Genomic DNA, 17,440 nt, shown 5'->3' on the forward strand with positions numbered 1-17,440 from the left:
ATAAAGTCCCCCACAGGAGACTGGTCAAGAAGGTACGAGCCCATGGAATCCAGGGTGCCTTGGCACTTTGGATACAAAACTGGCTTAGTGGCAGAAGGCAGAGGGTGATGGTCGAAGGTTGTTTTTGTGACTGGAAGCCTGTGGCCAGTGGGGTACCACAGGGATCGGTGCTGGGTCCCTTGCTGTTTGTGGTCTACATTAACGACTTGGATATGAATGTAAAAGGTATGATCAGTAAGTTCGCTGATGATACAAAAATTGGTAGGGTGGTAAATAGCGAGGAGGATAGCCTCAGTCTGCAGGACGATATAGATGGGTTGGTCAGATGGGCGGAACAGTGGCAAATGGAATTTAACCCGGAAAAGTGCGAGGTGATGCACTTTGGAGGGACTAACAAGGCAAGGGAATACACAATGAATGGGAGGACCCTAGGCAAGACAGAGGGTCAGAGGGATCTTGGTGTGCAAGTTCACAGATCCCTGAAGGCGGCGGAACAGGTAGATAAGGTGGTAAAGAAGGCATATGGGATACTTGCCTTTATTAGCCGAGGCATAGAATATAAGTGTAAGGAATCTTACAGCACCAGGTTATAGTCCAACAAATTTATTTTAAAATCACAAGCTTTCGGAGATTATCTCCTTCGTCAGATGAATGAATGAAAAGGTTCTCAAATCGCATATCTTATACTATGTTGGGACAGCATCACACCAATCAAAAGGTGTCGTTGTTATTCAAACAGGCCAGTCACGGAGAACAGCACGTCCCAGTACACTAGATATACATTGTGTCTATTACACAGGCAGGCAGAAAGAAACTCAAAATGGCAGAGAGAGAGAGAGAATTTTAAAAAACATATAATTTTTTTCCCCTTTTTTGCTGGTGGGGTTACGTGTAGCGTGACATGAACCCAAGATCCCGGTTGAGGCCGTCCTCATGGGTGCGGAACTTGGCTATCAACTTCTGCTCGACGATTTTGCGTTGTCGTGTGTCTCAAAGGCCGCCTTGGAGAACGCTTACCCGAAGATCGGTGGCTGAATGTCCTTGACTGCTGAAGTGTTCCCCGACTGGGAGGGAGCCCTCCTGTTTGGCGATTGTTGCGCGGTGTCCGTTCATCCGTTGTCGCAGCGTCTGCATGGTCTCGCCAATGTACCATGCTCCGGGGCATCCTTTCCTGCAACGTATGAGGTAAACAACGTTGGCCGAGTCACAGGAGTATGAACCATGTACCTGGTGGGTGGTGTCCTCTCGTGTGATGGTGGTATCTGTGTCGATGATCTGGCATGTCTTGCAGAGGTTGCCGTGGCAGGGTTGTGTGGTGTCGTGGACGCTGTTCTCCTGAAAACTGGGTAACTTGCTGCGAACGATGGTCTGTTTGAGGTTGGGTGGCTGTTTAAAGGCGAGCAGTGGAGGCGTGGGGATGGCCTTAGCGAGGTGTTCGTCGTCATCGATGACATGTTGAAGGCTGCGGAGAACATGGTGTAGTTTCTCCGCTCCAGGGAAGTACTGGACGACGAAGGGTACTCTGTTGGTTGCGTCCCGTGTTTGTCTTCTGAGGAGGTCTATGCGATTCTTCGCTGTGGCCCGTCGGAACTGTCGATCGACAAGTCGAGCGTCATATCCCGTTCTTACGAGGGCGTCTTTCAGCGTCTGTAGGTGTCCATCGCGTTCCTCCTCGTCTGAGCAGATCCTGTGTATTCGTAGGGCCTGTCCATAGGGGATGGCCTCTTTGACGTGGTTGGGGTGGAAGCTGAAAAAGTGGAGCATCGTGAGGTTGTCCGTGGGCTTGCGGTAGAGTGAGGTGCTGAGGTGCCCGTCTTTGATGGAGATTTGTGTGTCCAAGAAAGAAATCAATTCTGAGGAGTAGTCCATGGTGAGTTTGATGGTGGGATGGAACTTGTTGATGTTATCGTGTAGTCTCTTCAGTGATTCTTCGCCGTGGGTCCATAGGAAGAAAATGTCGTCGATGTATCTGGTGTATAGCGTTGGTTGGAGGTCCTGTGCAGTGAAGAAGTCGTGCTCGAACTTGTGCATGAAAATGTTGGCGTATTGGGGTGCGAATTTGGTCCCCATGGCTGTTCCGTGTGTATGGGTAAAGAACTGGTTATCGAAGGTGAAGACATTGTGATCCAGGGTGAAGCGGATGAGTTGTAGGATGGCGTCTGGAGATTGGCTGTTGTTGGTGTTGAGTACTGAGGCTGTTGCAGCGATGCCGTCATCGTGGGGGATACTGGTGTAGAGTGCCGAGACGTCCATCGTGGTGAGAAGTGTTCCTGGTTCAACTGGTCCGTGGGTACTGAGTTTTTGTAGGAAGTCTGTAGTGTCGCGACAGAAGCTGGGGGTTCCCTGTACGATGGGTTTCAGGATGCCCTCGACGTATCCAGAGAGATTCTCACACAGGGTTCCGTTACCTGATACGATAGGACGTCCGGGTGTGTTGGCTTTGTGTATCTTTGGGAGGCAGTAGAAGTCTCCCACGCGGGGAGTACGTGGGATGAGAGTGCGTAGGATGCTTTGAAGGTCTGGATCGATGGTCTTGATCAGTTTGTTGAGCTGGTGGGTGTGTTCTTTGGTCGAATCTGCGGGTAACCGTCTGTAGTGTTCCTGGTTGTCCAGTTGTCGGTATGCTTCTTTGCAATAGTCCGTTCTGTTCTGTATGACGATGGCTCCTCCTTTGTCCGCTGGTTTGATGACTATGTTTCGGTTGGTCTTGAGAGCGTTGATGGCGTTGCGTTGTGCTCGGGTGACATTCTGGACTGTCTTCTGAGTGCGGCTGATGAATCTGGCATTGACGCATTTCCTGACAGCTTGGGCATACATGTCAAGCTGAGGGTAGCGACCCTCCGGAGGAGTCCAGTTTGACTCTTTCCTCTTCGGTTGCTGTACCGTGGATCCCTCTGTCTGCTGTTCTGGATCATTAATTGTCTCATTGATTGTCTCATCACCGGCATCTCCACATCATAGAATATAAGAGCAAGGAGGTTATGATGGAGCTGTATAAAACACTGGTTAGGCCACAGCTGGAGTACTGTGTGCAGTTCTGGTCGCCACACTACAGGAAGGATGTGATCGCTTTGGAGAGGGTGCAGAGGAGATTCACCAGGATGTTACCAGGGCTGGAGCGCTTCAGCTATGAAGAGAGACTGGGAAGATTGGGTTTGTTTTCCTTGGAGCAGAGGAGGCTGAGGGGGGACATGATTGAGGTGTACAAAATTATGAGGGGCACAGATAGGATGGATACTAAGGAGCTTTTTCCCTTCGTTGAGGGTACTATAACAAGGGGACATAGATTCAAGGTAAAAGGCGGGAGGTTTAGAGGGGATTTGAGAAAGAACTTTTTCACCCAGAGGGTGGTTGGAGTCTGGAACTCACTGCCTGAAAGGGTTGTGGAGGCAGGAACCCTCACAACATTCAAGAAGCATTTGGATGAGCACTTGAAATGCCATAGCATACAAGGCTACGGACCAAATGCTGGAATATGGGATTAGAGTGGACAGGGCTTGATGGCCGGCGCGGACACGATGGGCCGAAGGGCCTCTATCCATGCTGTATAACTCTATGACTCTATGACTCTATTTGGGATGAATGGCTGATTCTAAGTTATTCTATTTCTTCCTGTCTCAGTTGTCCTTACTCATTCCATATGCAGATTGAAAAGCTAGAACCAATTTGCTTGTTCACTTTTCATGATACAGCTCTTTCAATTCTGGAATTTTCTTGTGTCCTTTTATCTTCTGTATTGTGCTTTCTTTAATACACTGATATAGAAGGTGACTGCATAGGCCCTGATTTTAAGTTGGAGCGGGATTGGTCCGAGCGAGGGGCGTGGGCGAGCAACAAGCTCATACATCGAGGCCTGGAGAGATTTTAACTCCCAGGCCTTATATTGATATCCAGGGGCCAGAGAATGTATTTGTTCCACACTTTTCCAAAGTTTCCAGTCCAGAACACTTACAATATTATACATGGTTAGCAGCAATTTAAGAAAAAAATCATTAGTGCTTTGTGATAAATCATAATGCACCAGAGTTGTTTGCACATAAATATTATATTGAAAATCCTTTGTATTAAACACTCTTTAATATAGCTGTGTGAAGTATAATAAAGCTACTAAAATTAACACGTTGCTGTCCATTCTTGATACAGAGGTTAGTCTTGGATCCAGTTCTTTGCTCAATACAAAAATTAATTGCAAAGAACGATATATAGACAGTCACATTGGTGTAACTTAGTAGAACATCCTTTCAGGTTGCACCTTAAAAATAAGCTGTAATTCTGAACACACCAGAAGCATGTTGGTTGATATTTCTGTCCTTGCATGATTGCACCAGTACCCAGACTAACTAGCATTTGAACAACTTACCAGCATCGAAAACAAATTAATGTGTATGTCATACATGATGTGGAGATGCCGGTGATGACATATATGTCATACATGATCTTGTTTGCAATTTGAGCCCATAAACTGTTGCAATCCTAATAAGTCCAGTTACCAAAGCAATGAGATCAGGTTGGAAACACTTTTTGGGAAACATCCTCCTTATCATTGAGATTTTCAACTGTTTGTTTGTAATTTTTAATTAGCCATTCTAAGTTTTGTTAATGTCATTTTTTTCACCCTGAATGTATCAATGAGTTCTTTTAAATTAGTGCCCATCAGTCCTGACTACAGTTTTGCATGACTGACCTGCCATCAGTATATAAGTGATCATACTTTACTGAACATTTAAACAATTATGAACAATAATATTTATTTTTTGTAGGATGATTTGCACCATTGGTTACTATGGATTATCCCTCAATACTCCCAACATGCATGGAGACCCCTACATCAACTGTTTTGTCTCTGCGGCTAGTGAAATGATTGTATATGTGATAGTCTGGTTGTTGATGCGTGTCTCACCTCGACGGATCGTCACTGGTTCCATGTTATTACTTAGTGGTAGCGTTCTGCTTCTGATCCAGTTTGTTCCTTCAAGTAAGAATTTAAATAATATATTTTATTTTGAACACAGGTATTCAATTTCCTTCTAAGGACTCTGAAGGTCCTTGCAGCCTACTCCCTAGGTTTGCACTATCTCTCTCTGTAGCCAAGTCCTTAGGTTACCATTATCAATCTGAAACCAACTCTCTAGCTCTCTCTATCTCTGCAACCAACTATCTAGGTCCTCACTGTATCTCTGCAACCAACTCCCTAGATCCTCGTTGTATCTCTTCAACCAACTCCCTAGATCCACGCTGTATCTCTTCAACCAACTCGCTAGGACCTCACTGTATCTCTGCAACCAACTCCCTAGATCCTCGTTGTATCTCTTCAACCAACTCCCTAGATCCTCGTTTTATCTCTTCAACTAACTCCCTAGGTCCACGCTGTATCTCTTCAACCAACTCGCTAGGACCTCACTGTATCTCTGTCAGTAACTCCCTAGGTCTCACTGTATCTATGCAACCAACTCCCTAGGTCCTCACTGTATCTATGCAACTAACTCCCTAGGTTCTCACTGTATGTCTTCAACCAACTCCCTAGGTCTTCACTGTATCTATGCAACCAACTCCCTAGGTCCTGACTATCTCGGCAACTAACTCCCTAGGTCCTGACTGTATCCCTGCCCGCAACTCCCTAGGCCCTCGCTGTATGTATGCAACTAACTCCCTAGGTCCTCGCTGTATACTCTGCAACTAACTCCCTAGGTTTTAACTGTATCTATGCAACTAATTCCCTAGGTCCTCATTGTATCTGTGCGACAACTCCCTAGGTCCTCACTGTATCTATGCAACCAACTCCCTCGGTCCTCACTGTATCTATGCAACTAACTCCCTAGGTTCTCACTGTATGTCTTCAACCAACTCTCTAGGCCCTCACTGTATCTATGCAGCCAGCTCCTTATGTTTCTGTGCAGCCCATTTCCCATTTCCCTGCAGTCTCCCTGCAACCCACTCACTACCAATGTTCCTGTACAACCTCTCCCTTGCTCATTAAAGTTTATACATGACATAAGCAATATAAATTATTCTCGGAGTAATTTATACAAATGCGTGCTGTTTGAAGGGAGGAATAATTTGGGGTAGCATGTGCATGTGCACTTAGTTTAAAGTAAATGGGTAAAGTCTCCACTAAAATATGATTGCGCCCCATAACATAATTTCAAAAGTCTAGAAATTACATGCTGAATTTGGCACAGAATTAGTATAATCTGGGTGGAGTAGGGCAGGAATTTAGGGCAGATCTCATTTCCACCAGTTTAACGGAGGGAAATTCTTCCCTCTGGTGGAGCAGCTTGTTTTTTGCTGCTCATTTTGGTTGAAAATAAAAGGAATGACAAAACAGTTGATGCAATCAAACAATTTTGAATTATCTTTCAGTGCATACTAACTGTTGATTAATCTGATTTTCACAGCTTTTCAAATTGTGACCACTATATTGCTGATGATTGGTAAATCTGGTGCTACAGCAGCCTACACAATAATCTATATTTTCTCAGCCGAATTGTATCCAACTGTGGTGAGGAATATGGGACTTGGGGCATGTTCCATGGCATCCAGAGTCGGCTGTATAATCTCTCCATATTTTACTTATTTTGGTAAGTGAGAAATTTTAGCTCTATGTGAATCTTACAAAAGTTTTTGTAATTATTTCTATTAAGAAGCTTCAAGCATTTTAGGTTTGAGGCTAAATTATTAGTTAGACTTAAGGGGGATGAATTAGTTAAGGGGAAGCTAGATAAACACATGAGGGAGAAAGGAATAGAAGGATATGCTGATTGGATGAGATGAAGTAAGGTGGGAGGAGGTTTGTGTGGAGCATAAACACTGGGATGGACTGGTCGGGCTGAATGAAAATTCTGTGTAATTCTTTGTAATGATGAAGTATGGCCTAGAAAGGAATGAAGACCTTATAAGATAAGCAAACATGGAACAAGAAAGGGGTATTCATCAAGTCCTTTGCTTCCGCAGACCATGTACAATCTACTCTGACCCCCAAATCCCACTCTTAACCAATTATCAATCAGCATGGCATTAATTGCTTTTGCTTGGTATCTGTTTCACCTATCCAATACTCTAAGGTAAAAAATCAATAGGCTTAATTATGTGATCCATGTGGGAAGTGACTCATGAAGGGAGAGTGGGTTGGAAATAAGATGAGAATATTGCAGCTCCAATTCTCTGACCTGTGCTTCCTGTGATCCCGACTCCCCACCGGAAGCATGGGATCATGGAATTGGCTCTAAAATTTCTTCTAATCTTTAGTCTCACTTGAAACTTGTCAGGGTATGTTTATACTGTAACTTTAGTGTCACTTTGAAGTTTGTTTACTACATAAGTTGCAGTGTATCTCCAAAGTCAGATCCCAATCTGAGTCTGGTGGAAATGCAGTAAGACTCCTTTGAGGAGGCAGTCTCACCACTTGGTTTGACATTGCATATAGTATAGCTCCAGTGTGCTATCAAAGTTTAAAAAGCCTTGTTGGACACGTTCTAACCCTCCCCAGGGCTTATTTAAATGTACTGAGAGTGCAGGCTTTCTCACCTGTGCTCTCAACATATTTAAAATTTAAGAACTGGGAGCGGAGCTCTATGCATATGTTTAAGCAGGTGTGCACAGAGATCCCTACTAGGTCTGACCATGCAAATTGCAACCAGGCATTATAAACAAGGTGCTGCTGGCTGAAAATGGATATTATAGCTATCGATCTGAAATCAGTAGCTATAGTAGAACTGCACACTTATTTTCACCCTTATATCTTTTAATTCTGCACATACAGTCCAAATTAAATATCCTGCATGCTTCTCAGGATTTTAAAGATCTGCATTATGTCCCTCGCAAATCAAAACAAATTCACTTTTTTGAGTTTTCATGATTAAGAGCCCTAATCAGTCATTTGTCACTCTTCTCTGCAATATACCGATGTCCTTTTCAAAATAAGGTTAAAAAGTGCACAAAATATTCCAAATGTAGCCTTAGTGATGAACTATACCAGGCTGGAACAATTTGTTTTAATTTATAATGAAACACTACCAAAATATATCCCAGTACTTGATCAGCATTCCTTTGACTGGATACTTTCAGTGAATGACCAATAATGACATCTAAATCCTTTCCTTTTTTTCACCTTTCTTAGTGTAAACCATTTCATGTTCTCTGTGCATTACTTCAAACTCCATATTAACAGGGTACACCCAGAAAGACTCATAACAATAGATGTTTCATGAAATTAACTCTGATAGTTTCAGGGAGAACTAGAGACATTTTACTGGGTACTAACAGGCATGGCACAGATTTATCATAGCCTAGTGCATGCAATTCTGCTTTGAAGAGACATTAGTGATCAGATGGGAGATAATCCGAATGTTGTAACCAGGCGTTATAAACAAGGTGCTGCTGGCTGAAAATGGATACTATAGCTATCGATCTGAAATCAGTAGCTATAGTAGAACTGCACACTTATTTTCACCCTTATATCTTTTAATTCTGCACATACAGTCCAAATTAAATATCCTGCATGCTTCTCAGGATTTTAAAGATGTCATTCACTATTTTCAATGAGCTATATACAATAGCCAGTAGCAGCAATGCTGTGTATTTTTTCCAATTTTTCAGTCAATTTTCTTCCTCCTCTCCGGAAATAGGTGATCCAGGGAAGTAATCAATTCCCCAAGAGTACACTCAAGAGCACTGTGCTATCAGGCCCAGTAGCTTTTCTGTCATCAACAGCTTACAAATGGGTTGTTTGACTTTCTTGTGCCTGCCCTTGATGTGGTTGGTTGGATTGCTGCACTTCAATGGGATTTTTTGCATCTGACCTTGGAAGTTGGATGACTTTCAGCAGTGTGTTCAGAAAGTCTGCTTTATGTGCAGAGACGTGGTGCATGACTACGTCCTTGTCGAAAGAAGAAATTATGTGGTTGGGTCTGATGGTGGAATTAGGTTTAACTACCTTCCGTCAATATTAGAATCAAGTGCTTAGCCAGGACAATGTATTCTCCATGGGCAGCAGATCAGCTGTTGCAGCTGAGCTTTGTGCCCCAAGAAACCTGGTCAGGAGATTGCTACCACTCCACTTACTGCTGATCCTGGCTGCAGCTTGAACCTGTTGTTGCTGCTTTGTTCCAGGAGCAGGCTGTGCGCTGTGGGGTGCAAGACAAAATCCCTGGTCTCATGATAGATCAAAAATCCACGCTGGGACCGATCCTGCTCCAGGACTGATGTACCGGCAGCTGGCAGCTGCAGCCATGACTGTCAATGAAATCATCAGAGAGGGAGAGTGCCACAGTGAATGGGAGAGAAGAAGGGGAGGGGGTTAAAGGGTGAACTGCGCCTTAGTGAATTGAGGGGCGGTTAAGAGGGGAAAGTCTGTCTTAATGGGAGGTTTAGAGGAGGGGATTGCCATGGTGAACTGGGGAGGTTATAGGAGGAGAGTGCCCTAGGCAACTGGGAAGCTTAGAAGTGGAGTGTGATTCTGAACTTGGGGGAGGTTGAAGGGGAGAGTGCCTCAGTGAACTGAAAGGGAATTGGAGGGGGTGCCTCTGAATTGTGGGAGCTTAGAGGGGAAGAATACCTCTGAAGTAGGAGGGGAGTTAGGTAGGAAGGGTGTCTTCATGAGAAGGGAATAGTTCCTGAGTGAGGGAGGAAGGCCACCTGTGTGAAGGAAGGGGAGTGCCTCTAAGCAGGACAGTGGTTCTTTTTGAAGACGTGATGATCTGGTTAGCATGTTAATTATGGATAAACACAAGCATCACTTATTTTTCCAATTTTTTTTACACTAAGGGGGTCATTTTATTGCACTGGTGGCGAGCAACCTTGTCAGCTGCCAATTCATATTGGAAAAGCCTGCAATTTTCCCATGTGCACTGGTAGTGGGCAAGGTTTCCTGCTACCAGTATGTACTTGGAAAATCACTTCCTAAATACCTATCAATTGTGAAATTAAATAGTGTTTTAAAATAGACTAGAATGCAGCATTTTTAATGTAAAAATTCTAAATATACCAGAGGAGTGCCAGACACCCTGGGAATATGCATACCAGTGGGCGTGGTGGGGAGGGTCAGCATTTGAAGGAGTGTATCATTTTAAATTTGTTCCCTGTGACCCCTTTTGGATTATATCAGAGAACTGTGAAATTTGGAGCTGATCTTGCACATCTATCTCCAGTGACCTGATGACTGGATCTTTTTAATATTGTAGCATAGTATCGGTTGCCTGAATTAACCAATCTCTTCCCTTATCTTTTAGTTACCTGACTTACCCCACATAACAAGAGACTTCAATCTTTTGGTGGGTGCTACAACACATCTGTAATTAATCAGGCTTAGTTCCTGTTACTCATTTGACGAGGCTTAATTCACTGAAAATGATAAAGAGATAATCCTTCTAGAATTACTAATGTTTAAGTATTTAACCTTCACATTTAGCCATTAAACGTGACTGAAATATAGTGGGATGCATTCTGTTTTTTGAAGGTATTAACTAGATAATATTAATTGCAGAGAGTTCCCTTAAATCAGTTCAGCTAAACTGGTTTGCCTGCATATTATGTGCCTTAGGCAGCTAAATCCATCCATAAGAAACTTATTTTCTTTACACATTCTTATAATGGAGTTGCCCGAAATGTAACAGTATCTGAACACAAACAAAAGAGCAGATTCATATCAGGATATCAAAATTAGTTTACTGCAGGAAGTAGTTAGACAGGACTGTTCAAGAAAACTGGCTAAGATGACTGCAAGCTGACAAATGAAGTTGTGACAGCACAAAAATTTAGTAAAGAAAGAAAGACCTGCATTTATATAGGACTTTTCATCATCTCAGGATGACTCAAAGCACTTCACAACCAATGAAGTACTTTAGAAGTGTAGTCACTGTTGTAACATAGGAAACACAGCAGACAATTTATGCACAGCAGGGTCCCACAAACAGCAATGAAATAAATGACCAGATAATCTGTTTTTTAGTGTTGTTAGTTGAGGAATAAATATTGCCCAGAGCTCTGGGAGAACTCCCCTGCTCTTCTTCGAATAGTGCCAGGGGATCTTATGTATCCATTTGAGAGGGCAGACTGGGCCTCAGTTTAATGTCTCATCTGAAAGACGCCACCTCTGACAGTGCAGCACTCCCTCTGTTCAGCTCTGAGGTGTCCGTCTGGATTATAAACTCAAGACTCTGGAGTGGGACTTCATCCCACAAACTTCTGACACAGAGGCAAGAGAGCGAACACTGAGCTGAGGCTGTCACCTTTCTAGTAAAGTCCATGATAAATAATCACATTGTACAATGCATAGAATCAGCCTCTCTCTTGTGAAAATAGAAAGGTAGAAGACATAAATGTTCTTTTCAATTGAGAATTACTTTAAGCATTTGTTTAGAATGAAGTTTTGGGAGTATGAAAGTCTTAGAATAGTGCGTCACTATCTTTCCTCCCATGTTCCTCTCCTTTCTACTCCTCCTAAGACCACATGCCTCCTTCAACCAGAAAAGTGGATGAGAGGCCTGCCCTGCTGCATTGGACTAGCCACTGCAAGGGATGCAAAAGCAAAACAGATGGTCCCAAACATAGAAGACATGTCTTTTACACACCTGACCAATCTGTCAGAACACGACAGGAAGAGAAAGTCTGGCCTCTGCTTGCACCATCTCTCAATATTATGGCAAAGTAGAAAAGGAGGAAGGAAGGATGGATGAATGGATGGATTCACTGGCCAATCTACCAGTCAAATCCACCACCTTGAATGTGGAACCTACTCTCCTGGGAGGCCTGACAATTAAATTATTTGAACACAGCAGGAAGCCTAGCTAAACAATGAATAAAACTGATTTAGTATTAAGATGCAAACATCAATGGAATATGTTAATGACCTTTTCCAATGATCTCAAACTAATATGATATACATGATGTGGAGATGCCGGTGATGGACTGGGGTTGACAATTGTAAACAATTTTACAACACCAAGTTATAGTCCAGCAATTTTATTTTAAATTCACAAGCTTTCGGAGGCTTCCTCCTTCGTCAGGTGAACGATGTGAAAATGAAATCCTCGAAATGAAATCGCATTTATAATTCACAGAACAATGCTTGGTGATTACAGACAGTTTTTTCAACTGCCCGTTGCCAAGGCAATCAGTGTGCAGACAGACAGGTGTTACCTGCCAGGTCTCAGAATATACAAATCACCAAAAAAAACAACAAACAAAAAAAAACAGAGATAGAGAGGTAGAAACATAGAAAAGACAGCAACTGACCCGTTATATTAAAAACAGATAACATTTGTTCGCTGGTGGGGTAACGTGTAGCGTGACATGAACCCAAGATCCCGGTTGAGGCCGTCCTCATGGGTGCGGAACTTGGCTATCAATTTCTGCTCGACGATTTTGCGTTGTCGTGTGTCTCGAAGGCCGCCTTGGAGTACGCTTACCCGAAGGTCGGTGGATGAATGTCCATGACTGCTGAAGTGTTCCCCGACTGGGAGGGAACCCTCCTGTTTGGCGATTGTTGCGCGGTGTCCGTTCATCCGTTGTCGCATGGTCTCGCCAATGTACCATGCTCTGGGGCATCCTTTCCTGCAACGTATGAGGTAGACAACGTTGGCCGAGTCACAGGAGTATGAACCATGCACCTGATGGGTGGTGTCCTCTCGTGTGATGTTGGTATCTGTGTCGATGATCTGGCATGTCTTGCAGAGGTTACCTGTACGATGGGTTTCAGGATGCCCTCGATGTATCCAGAGAGGTTCTCACACAGGGTTCCGTTGCCTGATACGATAGGACGTCCGGGTGTGTTGGCTTTGTGTATCTTTGGGAGGCAGTATAGGGAACCCCCAGCTTCTGTCGTACAGGGAACCCCCAGCTTCTGTCGCGACACTACAGACTTCCTACAAAAACTCAGTACCCACGGACCAGTTGAACCAGGAACACTTCTCACCACGATGGACGTCTCGGCACTATACACCAGTATCCCCCACGATGACGGCATCGCTGCGACAGCATCAATACTCAACACCAACAACAGCCAATCTCTGGACGCCATCCTACAACTCATCCGCTTCATCCTGGATCACAATGTCTTCACCTTCGATAACCAGTTCTTTACCCAAACACACGGAACAGCCATGGGGACCAAATTCGCACCCCAATACGCCAACATTTTCATGCACAATTTCGAGCAGGACTTCTTCACTGCACAAGACCTCCAACCAACACTATACACCAGATACATCGACGACATTTTCTTTCTATGGACCCACGGCAAGGAATCACTAAAGAGACTACACGATAACATCAACAAGTTCCATCCCACCATCAAGCTCACCATGGACTACTCCTCAGAATCAGTTTCTTTCTTGGACACACGAATCTCCATCAAAGACGGGCACCTCTGCACCTCACTCTACCGCAAGCCCACGGACAACCTCACAATGCTCCACTTTTCCAGCTTCCACCCTAACCACGTCAAATAGGCCATCCCCTATGGACAGGCCCTGCGAATACACAGAGTCTGCTCAGACGAGGAGGAACGCGATGGACACCTACAGACGCTGAAAGACGCCCTAGTAAGAACGGGATATGACGCTCGACTCATCGATCGACAGTTCCGACGGGCCACAGCAAAAAATCGCATAGACCTCCTCAGGAGACTAACACGGGACGCAACCAACAGAGTACCCTTTGTCGTCCAGTACTTCCCCGGAGCGGAGAAACTACGCCATGTTCTCCGCAGCCTTCAACATGTCATCAATGAGGACAAACACCTCGCTATGGCCATACCCACACCTCCACTACTCGCCTTTAAACAGCCACCCAACCTCAAACAGACCATCGTTCGCAGCAAATTACCTAGCTTTCAAGAGAACAGCGTCCACGACACCACACAACCCTGCCACGGTAACCTCTGCAAGACATGCCAGATCATCGACACAGATACCACCATCACACGAGAGGACACCACCCACCAGGTGCATGGTTCATACTCCTGTGACTCGGCCAACGTTGTCTACCTCATACGTTGCAGGAAAGGATGCCCCAGAGCATGGTACATTGGCGAGACCATGCAGACGCTGCGACAACGGATGAACGGACACCGCGCAACAATCGCCAAACAGGAGGGTTCCCTCCCAGTCGGGGAACACTTCAGCAGTCATGGACATTCATCCACCAACCTTCGGGTAAGCGTACTCCAAGGCGGCCTTCGAGACACACGACAACGCAAAATCGTCGAGCAGAAATTGATTGCCAAGTTCCGCACCCATGAGGACGGCTTCAACCGGGATCTTGGGTTCATGTCACGCTACACGTTACCCCACCAGCGAACAAATGTTATCTGTTTTTAATATAACGGGTCAGTTGCTGTCTTTTCTATGTTTTTACCTCTCTATCTCTTTTTTTTTGTTTGTTGTTTTTTTTGGTGATTTGTATATTCTGAGACCTGGCAGGTAACACCTGTCTGTCTGCACACTGATTGCCTTGGCAACGGGCAGTTGAAAAAACTGTCTGTAAGCACCAAGCATTGTTCTGTGAATTATAAATGTGATTTCATTTCAAGGATTTCATTTTCACATCGTTCACCTGACGAAGGAGGAAGCCTCCGAAAGCTTGTGAATTTAAAATAAAATTGCTGGACTATAACTTGGTGTTGTAAAATTGTTTATAATATGATATACGAGAGACACATTTCTGAGATGGCCTGTATTCCAGTTAATCTGCTGTAAACACCATCCCAGATAGCCTGTGTGTTTCTGGTGGCTAACCCTTTGTGAATCAAATTTAACTTAATAGTAACATCATAATAAAAATTAACCATAAAATCCTTTCCAGGCCAATAGGTAAACATCTCAAAACGTGACAATATCCTTCACATTCCTCATGAGAGGGGAATCCAGTCTGCTCCTTTTAGATTCCATTACAGGCTACTAAAGCATCTTATATATAGGCCATGACAATAACTACTTTAAGAACTATAAATATCAGTGAGATTCCTCAATAGTTTTCGCACTAAGATTCTCCCTTCCACAACAATCCTAAGATGTTTTATAAGTATATTAAGGGTAAGAGGATGACTAGGGAAAAAATAGGGCCCATTAGGGACAAAAATGGCAATCTGTGTGTGGAGCCGGCAGATGTAGGAGGGGTTCGAAATGAATTTTTTGCATCTGTTTTCACTATGGAGAAGGACGATGTAGACATAGAAATACGGCAGGGGGACTGTGATATACTCGAACATATTAACATCGAGCGGGAGGAGGTATTGGCGGTTTTAGCAGGCCTAAAAATGGATAAATCCCCAGGCCCGGACGAAATGTATCCCAGGCTACTGTGTGAGGCAAAGGAGGAGATTGCGGGGGCTCTGACACATATATTCAGAACCTCTCTGGCCACAGGGGATGTGCCAGAGGACTGGAGAACCGCTAATGTAGCACCATTATTCAAGAAGGGGAGTAGGGAAAAACCAGGGAACTACAGGCCAGTGAGCCTAACATCAGTGGTAGGAAAATTATTGGAAAAAATTCTGAAGGACAAAATTAGTCTCCACTTGGAGAAGCAAGGATTAATCAGGGATAGTCAACATGGCTTTGTCAAGGGAAGATCATGTCTGACTAATTTGATTGAATTTTTTGAGGGGGTGACTAGGCGCGTGGATGAGGGTAACGCAGTGGATGTGGTATACATGGATTTCAGTAAGGCCTTCGATAAAGTCCCCCACAGGAGACTGGTCAAGAAGGTACGAGCCCATGGAATCCAGGGTGCCTTGGCACTTTGGATACAAAACTGGCTTAGTGGCAGAAGGCAGAGGGTGATGGTCGAAGGTTGTTTTTGTGACTGGAAGCCTGTGGCCAGTGGGGTACCACAGGGATCGGTGCTGGGTCCCTTGCTGTTTGTGGTCTACATTAATGACTTGGATATGAATGTAAAAGATATGATCAGTAAGTTCGCTGATGATACAAAAATTGGTAGGGTGGTAAATAGCGAGGAGGATAGCCTCAGTCTGCAGAACGATATAGATGGGTTGGTCAGATGGGCGGAACAGTGGCAAATGGAATTTAACCCGGAAAAGTGCGAGGTGATGCACTTTGGAGGGACTAACAAGGCAAGGGAATACACAATGAATGGGAGGACCCTAGGCAAGACAGAGGGTCAGAGGGATCTTGGTGTGCAAGTTCACAGATCCCTGAAGGCGGCGGAACAGGTAGATAAGGTGGTAAAGAAGGCATATGGGATACTTGCCTTTATTAGCCGAGGCATAGAATATAAGAGCAAGGAGGTTATGATGGAGCTGTATAAAACACTGGTTAGGCCACAGCTGGAGTACTGTGTGCAGTTCTGGTCGCCACACTACAGGAAGGATGTGATCGCTTTGGAGAGGGTGCAGAGGAGATTCACCAGGATGCTACCAGGGCTGGAGCGCTTCAGCTATGAAGAGAGACTGGGAAGATTGGGTTTGTTTTCCTTGGAGCAGAGGAGGCTGAGGGGGGACATGATTGAGGTGTACAAAATTATGAGGGGCACAGATAGGATGGATACTAAGGAACTTTTTCCCTTCGTTGAGGGTTCTATAACAAGGGGACATAGATTCAAGGTAAAAGGCGGGAGGTTTAGAGGGGATTTGAGAAAGAACTTTTTCACCCAGAGGGTGGTTGAAGTCTGGAACTCACTGTCTGAAAGGGTTGTGGAGGCAGGAACCCTCACAACATTCAAGAAGCATTTGGATGAGCACTTGAAATACCATAGCATACAAGGCTATGGACCAAATGCTGGAATATGGGATTAGAGTGGACAGGGCTGATGGCCGGCGCGGACACGATGGGCCGAAGGGCCTCTATCCGTGCTGTATAACTCTATGACTCTATGACTCTAACTGTTCTCTGGAACATCGAGGATATGCATACCTAAACAGAATCCTATTCACTATCTTCACAAGGGTATCTCCAGTACAAGACAGTGATTCCTGGCACTGTTTACCAAGACCCTTAATGTTCTTCCTCTACTCGCACACAGCAGCATTTAGGAAGTCAGTGCCAGCACCATCCATGCCTGCTTCCCTACCATTAACCAGGCAATGCAGTGCCGAGACCAATTCCTCACATTGAACTTGTTCATTAAGAATACTCCACCAGTTTTTCTGACCTCCATGCAGATGGGTCCTTGCTACCAGATGGGTCAGACACCAGCTCAGGATAGTGCTCTTTCCAAATCCCAAATATGCCCTTCCAGTTTAGTTGGAGGGCACAGGACTTGCCAGTCATTAGCACTTTCCCGCTTCATTACAATTGATAATAGACATGATCCAATAGAAAAATCATATAAGATAATATTTATGTTGGTTGCATTCATCGCAAATGCCTGTAATTAAACAATTATTTCAGAATGGATCTCTACTAGATCAAGACTAATATTTTATTTCCCTCTATGCTATAATTTCTGTGATTCTATCATAAATTTGTTGTATTATGATTGAGAA

At 44.4% G+C, this 17,440-nt stretch overlaps 1 protein-coding gene across 2 annotated transcripts in view; it reads left to right on the forward strand.

The window, feature by feature from the left end:
• The window catches only part of LOC137320768 (organic cation/carnitine transporter 2-like), a 91,315-nt gene that overhangs the window by 55,124 nt on the left and 18,751 nt on the right, over window positions 1-17,440 (forward strand). For both annotated transcript variants that reach the window (XM_067982563.1, XM_067982562.1), the window contains 2 exons: window positions 4,761-4,975; window positions 6,396-6,578. In XM_067982563.1, the coding sequence (XP_067838664.1) occupies window positions 4,761-4,975; window positions 6,396-6,578 (398 nt within the window). The remainder of the gene's footprint in view (window positions 1-4,760; window positions 4,976-6,395; window positions 6,579-17,440) is intronic.

Source organism: Heptranchias perlo, chromosome 4 (assembly GCF_035084215.1).
Source record: "Heptranchias perlo isolate sHepPer1 chromosome 4, sHepPer1.hap1, whole genome shotgun sequence".
In the NCBI taxonomy this organism is placed as follows: Eukaryota; Metazoa; Chordata; class Chondrichthyes; order Hexanchiformes; family Hexanchidae; genus Heptranchias; species Heptranchias perlo.